Below are 8,151 nucleotides of genomic sequence, written 5' to 3' on the forward strand. Positions count from 1 at the left end.
TTCTATGTATGAAGTAGAATATATTATTATTACTTTTTAAAATTTATTACAAAATTTTTATCATTTTAAAAATACAATAATTAAAAAGTAAAACCAAAATTACATAAAATTTATAATTTATAATATTTATAGTTTCTATTATAATCAATTAAAATATTTACTAAATTTGTTATAAAATTTAAACATTTTAAAATACAAAACAAAACAATATAAATATTTTGTATTTGATTTATTATAAATAGACTATGTCTCACCTCTTGAAAAGTTGGTATCGACGGGGGGGAGAAGAGCACCTTGAAAAGTTGAAGTTGTAGGTCACAGGGGCCGAAGTTTAGCTTGACCAATGTGCATCTGATCCCCCTTCATGAAGCGATGGACCATCTCATATTAGTGACACAGTTTATACAAGGGGTTGTTAATAATGTGGAATCAAAGGAACTCACATGTGATCTCATGAAGGTTTGGATGCCTAAGTCATCGGACACACCCTTCATAATCATGGTTGTTGCATTAAATCTCTTCATAAAATCGCGGAGGGATTCATTTTCTCGCTACCGGATGGACATGGGATATGCTGAGGACTGTTGGGGTATCTTGTTGGCCTAAAATCTACTCATGAATAAATTATCCAACTGATCAAAGCTACGAATGGACCCTTGAGGAAGCGACAAGTACCGCTGTCGGGCAGTGTTGGATAGAGTCATGGGGAAGCTCTGCACTTGACAGCATCGGAAGCCCCACGGGTATTCATGTAATTGCAGTGAGAAAGATGATCTTCCGGATCTCCCACCCCATTGTAAGAGAGTTTGGGGAATTTGAAGGAGGCAGAGAGGTTGTGGGTCAAAACCGAGGCTTTGTTAGTCTTGGAACCCTTGACTTCTTGCAGCAACTCCAACTTGAGGGTTGCTATTTGCTCCTCAAAGAAAGCTACTTTGTTACGGGTCCCCTGATCCGAACGGTTGGTGGGTTGAACTTCTTCCATATCTTCATCATCGTTATTGTCCTTCTAATTCTTGCGAACAGTGGACTGAGCCGAACCTTTCAGATGCAGATGAGGGGGGTAAGTTGGAATCCTTAGTAGCATCCTTGGTTGCTCGCAGTTCTGTAATTAATTGCTCGTTATGAGCATTCTGCAGATCCAACAGGCGTTGGCTCTCTTGTTGCTCTTGAAACTGGCGCTGCTGGGCTAGAAGCTATTCTTCCATGAGACGCGTCTTCTCCTGCATCTCAGTGACTTGGTGCTAAGGGCGAGAGGCTTATTGTGGAATAAGCTTTCAACTCTTCCCTACATAACTCCTTTAGTTGTCTAATCTTTAATCCTAGTTGGGACAAAATTTTATGTATGAAATGCTTGGTGATATAATCTGCAGACAACAGAGAAATCTTATTGCTCCTAAAACACCTATGTTCGTGATGGTATGTCTTAATACAGAAGCCATGTTCTCTACAGTAGTAGCTTGCAAACAACCTCCGTGGACAACTACCAACGCAACCTACCCTGACTCTTTGCAAACACCCTTTGCAAATGCATATTTCTTAACTGCCTCTTTAAATTTTTTATTGCTCTTAAACCTCATACCTAGTTCCCATATTGGCAAGATACAATTAGCATCATACTTCTGTCCAACACTCCTCCTAACGGAAAACTCGTCATCAGATTGCACATCACTATCATAATCTCCAGGATCATCAGAGTCCATGCCTTTACTAAAACCATCATTCAGAACACCATCACTAACCTTTAAATGACCTTCGATCCTGGCAGTTTCAACACCATCATTCACAATAGCATTTGGAGAATACAAGTCCTCCAAATCATTTCCTATATTACTTGTTTTTTTCTGTTTGTATTGCTTCAATTTTGATTTGACTCCTCGAATCTCCTCATCTTCATTTTCACTCAAACACTCAACATCAAATAATAAAGTGTCTACGGATTCTATATTGTTCACTCTTTCAGCGTTATCATCTTCATCATCAACCTCATATACTCTCTCAACAATAGTGGATTTACCAGGCTTATCATGATATACACATTCCTCATGCCTCACAAGTTCAATCTCAACATTGTTAACATCAATATTACCTCCTAGGTTTTCACCTCTTAAGGACTAAAAAGATTGTCATCCAACAGCTTAGGAACATCAATAGCATGGTCTAAATACAGATCTACAGTGCCCCATTTAACCAAAACGTCTATCAAGTCAGTTACACAGTAACCATCATTAACCAACATGAAACTGTGGGTAAAGTCAGTGGTAAATGAATGGCACGTCAACATACCCCAAATCTCTAACAGAGCCTTCTATAATAGAAAGAGATAGCATCTCAGGATCTACTTGAAAACTATTACTTGTGCCATTCACGTATACAATCTTCAGCTCATATTGAAAATGGCCATTGAGATATATTCTTACCATATATTTGCCCTTTGGTTGATCATCATCCATGTTGCATATAACAAAATTAAATTTAATGATTTTCTTCAACCATAAAAAAAAGTTATGAACAAATGAAAAGAATATACTGATATACATTGGATATGAGTATGACTTGGATGTTTAGTCATGTACTTGAAAAATAAAAATTTGAATAAAAAAAGTCTAAACTTGATTATATAATTTAAAAAAGATTCTTAAAGAACATAAATCATTGTACAAGCTATTTAATATCCACAACTTAACAACAAGAGGGTACTAATTCTATAAATAAATAATAGTTTAAATATAAAATTGATACTTGAACTTATCCGCTTTTCTTTAATTAGTATTTAAAATTTTTTATCTTAAATTGATACTCAAATTTTTCATCAACTAAATTAATATTTTTTCTAATATCATTTGTTTTTTTAATGATATGACAATGTTAACTAATCTGAAACAAAAAAGAAAAACATAAAATATCAATTTAAAAAAAGTGAATAAATTTAAATACTAATTTTATATTTAATCCTTAAATAATCAAATCATCAGCACAACTTAAATTTTGAGAACTTTTTAATGAACATGTTTTGATGAATGGAATGTCTCTCAAAGGCTGTCAGAGATGGTTTCCATTTCTTGAAATTTTCTTTAAAATTCTACTTTTATAAATATCACTATTCACATATTGTAAAAAATTTGAAGTCCAATGTTGATAAGTTATAAAATCCCTTTCTTTTCCAGTTAACTTTTTCTTGTTTTTCTAAAAAGTCTTGCCTTCCTTCCTATTTGAGTAGTCAACCTACAATGTAGAATTGATGGAACATCACATAAGAACAATTTGGGTGTTGACAGCCTCTTCTAGCCTTTTATTTAGTTTAATGAGCCCCTTTATATGTCTATGTCTTTTTCTTTTTGTTAAAAATTCTTTAAAAAATATATGAAAGATAATGATAGACCAATTTTTCATTTGAATAAATGAAAATCTGAGAAGAGGACACCACAGAAAATTTTGATTGTAAAATATTTTTATTATATATTTCAGAAATGGTTTCCACCAATATGAGAATCTTCCTTCAACTAATTTGACTTTGCCTGATTTTGGCTTTTGTTTTTGGGTAATTCACCAACAGTACAAAGAAAAAAAAAAGCTCTAGTGTGTGTTGTTAGGTTAAAAGCAAATTTGATTAAATGGTATAGTTATAGATTTATGTCAATCTTTTACCACCATTAGATTTTTTATACAATTTAAAGAAACGCAAAATTGTTTTTGCTTGTTTGTATATTTCCATCTAACTTGTTAAGAGGGGTGAATTGGTGATTAAAAAGATATAAAAAAAATGAAAAATAAGGCGTACTCAAGAATTTATACTAGTTTGGCTCTAATTGTGTACTTCCACTATCTTAGCTTACTATAGCAAGATAGAGCCACTCCCCTTAAGTAAACTCTTACAAGCATGATAAAAAAGAATAAGGATTAAAAACACTTTTTAAAGGAAGATATTACAATGATAAAGTCCAGTTAATAACAACATAACACTTGGAAGAATGAAAGAGATTATTACCCAAGTGTGCGTAAGAAGAACAAAGAAAAGATTGGATTTTTGTACAATTGACTTTACAAACTTGTTTCTTGTCTTCAATATGGAGCTATTGACTTGTATTTATGGCTTCTAACAACTTTAGAGATATTGGGAGCAAATTAAAGTCTGTTGCTCCAATAAATTCGAGTATTATTTGCATACTGTAGACTTGTGTCAATAGAAGTCTTTGAAAATGTGACAGTTGGAGCCTAATGGATCGATAAATGTCTAAGGGTTTCAAAGGGTTTGATTTGTGTTGATAGTTATATCGGTAGAAGGTGCAGGGAAGCAAAAAATGTCACTAACTTACTTGTATCAGTAGAAGGGTTCCGAATTATCGATACAAGTCTACCGGTACAAGTGCAAAAGTTTCGATAGAAGAGTCTCCAAGTATCAGTAGAAGTTGTGTTTTTTACTAAAATAAATTAAAAAAGAATTATTTATCAAAATAGGTTGTCAGCCCAATTATATACGAAAATGGGGTATTTTTTTCATTCGCACCTATCTGACAGGCGCAAATGATTATTTTATATTAATTTTTTTGTTTTTTTAAATAAAATATTATTTTTTTTATTTTTGAGTTAGTATGACCCGCGTATAAATACGAATACAGGTTGCGCCTACTTGAGAGGCGCGACTAATCGAGCCTTTCTCAGAGGCGTAAATGAATGTACCTACCTCAGAGGCGCAAATGGTTGTGGTGGGGCCCACACGTGCTTAACTTTTCCCCTATATATACTCCCGAAAATCAAATGAACACATTAACAAAATTTAGCATAGCAAGTTGAACGGAAAGAAGAAGATAGGGAGAAGAAAAAAAAGAAAGGAGAAGAAAACAAGGAGGAGGATAAGGTATTTTAGTATTTTTTTTGTAAATAGAATGTAAAGTTTTGTTAGTAATTTTATTATTTGAAAGTTATTTTATTAGGTTATTAATTTTGTTAGCTTATGAATAAAATATTTGCATTAAAAATTTTATGTATTTTTTTTCTATTCGAAACTGTTTTGAAAGTTTTGAAAAATTTTTAACAGATCTAGTATTGAAGATGGAGAATCAATTTTCCGTATGTGTTTTTTTCGATGGAGAAATTTTGACAACAACCGTGGGATGTATATTTGAATATCGTAAACAAGTAGCAATGAGATTTAGTAAAAATATATCGTTTGATGATATGAAGGAAAAAATTAGTGAAAAAATTTATAAACGTTGTGGGAGAAGGATGTCGAAACTTTTCTACAAGTTTCCAGTTTCGACGGATCCCATAAAATTCACCGAAATGGAAGTCGTAGACGATGAAGACGTGGAGACAATTGTCGCTCTTTATTGTGGGACTCGAAGCAACCAAAATGCACCGATTCAGTTATTTACTGAGTTATTTGGTATAGAGGCAACTGAAGATCCCACTTCATTAGGTGAAGAAGATAGAGCTCAAGAGCCGTGTATGGTGGTTCCGATATCGTACGTTGATAGCCAATCAACTATACACGGGATCGACATTGATCTTAATGCTGCACCCGAGACTGATGTGGTTGGTGATGATATATGCCATAGTAGTAATCCTTCTGATCACGAAGTCGATAGTGAGAGTGATCTCGACGTAGACGAGGTCCCGGATGATATTGACGACGAAGGCGTGAATGATGATAGAAACGTTAACGCGTCTTCAGTCGGGAACCAGATTCGTCGTATTGCCTACGCAGCTGAGTTTCCGGAGTACCCTGAAATACTACCTGCTCACCGGATAGCTATATATTCTGATCCTGAGGAGTTGTTCGTGGGCCAAAGATTCGAAAGTAAGGAAGAATGCGTTTTTGCCATTAAGCGGTATAGCATGAATATATCAGTAGACTATAAAGTTGTAACGTCTAAACCGACATTATACATTGGAGAGTGTTGGAGGTCGACGGAAGGCTGCAATTGGCGGATACGAGCTGTATTTATCCAGAAGTCGCAGATGTGGGAGATACGAAAATTTGTTGGGCCTCATACATGCACTTCAACACGTATGACAGAAGATCATCGAAAACTTGATTCCAAAACTACCTGTACATGCATCATGCCAATAGTGAAAGACATGCCTACCATTAAAGTTTCAGTACTGATTGCCGAAATGCAGGCACAATTCCAGTATCGAGTATCATACCGAAAGGCATGGATAGCTAAACAAATGGCAATGGAACAATTGTACGGAGATTTCGATGCATCGTACAATAAGTTACAGGGATGGATAGCCGCTATGAGGGAGTACGTGCCAGGGACTGTCATTGAGTTACAGACACGACCTTATTACGGGCCGGATGACCAACTACAATCGGGAAAAAGAATTTTTCATCGAATGTTCTGTATGTTTGATCCATGTGTGCGTGCATTTCCCCACTGCAAGCCGTTTGTGCAAGTTGATGGGACCTGACTATATGGAAAATATACACAGATCCTACTTCTTGCGATTGCTCAAGATAGTAACAGGAACGTGCTTCCGATAGCATTTGCCATCATCGATAAGGAGAACATGGAATCGTGGGAATTCTTCCTTACCAACCTACAGAGGTATGTTATTAGCAACGATAATATTTGCATCATCTCTGATAGAGGGAAAGGATTAATTGCCGCCATTAGGCGTTCCGATTGTGCCATGGAGATCCGTTCTTGCATCCAAGCACATCGCGGCTAACTTCCAGCGAGATTATAAGAATGCAGACTGGAAGAGACAAGTTGTGAGAATGGGTAAAGGATTACTTTATCTTTTCAATATAAGTTTTAATGTTTTAGGGCAGTGTTGTAACTTATCTTTTCTTAATACATATGCAGCGCACGAGTTAGAGCCACACATTTTTCTCCAAAGAATGACTCGACTTGAGAGCGACATGGAGGGTCAAACAAGCACATCTTTTCGACAGTGGTTGGGTACTATGGAGCCGTGGCAATGGACTCAAAGTTTTGACGAGTGCTTTCGTTATGGTCAAATGACCACAAACTTGGTAGAGGGGATCAATGCTGTGTTGTTAAAAACACTTCATCTTCCAATTTCATCTGTCTTCTCAGCTACATTCTACAGGTTGGCTACCTTAATGCCAAGAATGGGTCAACAACAAGTTAACCAAATGGAGGCGGGACACGTGTTTGTAGAAGATGTCAGGGATGCAATTGCTGCAAACCGTCGGATGGCGAGGTCAATGACTGTAGAAGTATATTCACGACGTAATGAAACGTTTCGAGTTACTAAGACTATCGGTCGTCGACTTGGTATACCACCTAGATCCTACGGAGTTGATCTTCGAAATAGACGATGCGATTGCAGGAGGTTTCAAACACTTCATTATCTATGTGCACATATTGTGGCAGCTTGTGCTAAAGTCTCACTCAATGTAGAACATTTTATCGATGAAGTGTACACCCTCGGACGCACGTTACGTGTATGGGAGAACGAGTTCCCTGTGCTTCCTGACCTATCTACTTGGGAGGTACCTCCGACGACCTTCGAGCTTGTTCCAGATAAAGGGTTACGTAGGAACCCGAAAGGTCACCCACAATCATCCAGAATCCATAACGAAATGGACATTAGGGAGAAATTCGACGAAAAGCTGTGTGGCGTATGTAGATTAGCCGGTCATAATCGAAGTAAATGCCCGCTCCGAAACTACCATGTTGGACAATCGTCGCAATCGGGTAGAAATTGAGATGTAGTTTCATGACATGTTAAAAGGATTGAATCACAAATTTGTCAACAATTTGTTGCAGTTAATCTAATTTGACTTACATAGTTAGTATAAAGTTTATTTATTTAAATAATAAATAAAAAACCATAAAATTGATAAATAAAATGGCAAAAAGTCATTACATAAATACAAAGTTAACTATTTAAATTGAAAAAAGTTAAATTGTTAATTAAAATGCCAAAATATTCATTACATAAATAAATATTATGTTATTTATATTACAAAACCCCCTAAAATTGATGGTTTGATGGTGTCGTTCTAGGGGTATATTTTTGTGGAGCTCGACGTTCACATTGTGGGCGATTATGACGATTAACATTCTCTTCATCCGTATGTGGGGGTGTGCGAAACATAGATGAAAAATCATATGTCTCAAGCGCCATCGATGAACTTGAACTGGGAGGAGTGGAGTACTGCGATTGATACGAGCC

General features: G+C 35.9%; 1 protein-coding gene across 1 annotated transcript; it reads left to right on the top strand.

Moving 5' to 3' along the window:
* The first annotated feature begins 233 nt into the window (after positions 1-233).
* On the top strand, positions 234-1,399 carry LOC108463211 (uncharacterized). Its single transcript, XM_017763150.2, has 2 exons — positions 234-1,060; positions 1,137-1,399. Exons 1-2 carry the CDS (start codon positions 770-772, stop codon positions 1,188-1,190), a joined length of 345 nt encoding a protein of 114 aa, XP_017618639.1. The 5' UTR covers positions 234-769; the 3' UTR covers positions 1,191-1,399.
* Positions 1,400-8,151: the final 6,752 nt, after the last annotated feature.

The sequence above is a fragment of the Gossypium arboreum genome, chromosome 13 (assembly GCF_025698485.1).
Source record: "Gossypium arboreum isolate Shixiya-1 chromosome 13, ASM2569848v2, whole genome shotgun sequence".
Classification (NCBI taxonomy): domain Eukaryota; kingdom Viridiplantae; phylum Streptophyta; class Magnoliopsida; order Malvales; family Malvaceae; genus Gossypium; species Gossypium arboreum.

Excerpts from the sequence above, each read along its gene's own strand:
- LOC108463211 (XM_017763150.2), top strand. The coding sequence starts at position 770 with ATGATCTTCCGGATCTCCCACCCCATTGTAAGAGAGTTTGGGGAATTT. Across the intron at positions 1,061-1,136 it reads TTCAGATGCAGATGAGGGGG|ATCCAACAGGCGTTGGCTCT; the intron begins GTAAGTTGGAAT and ends AGCATTCTGCAG.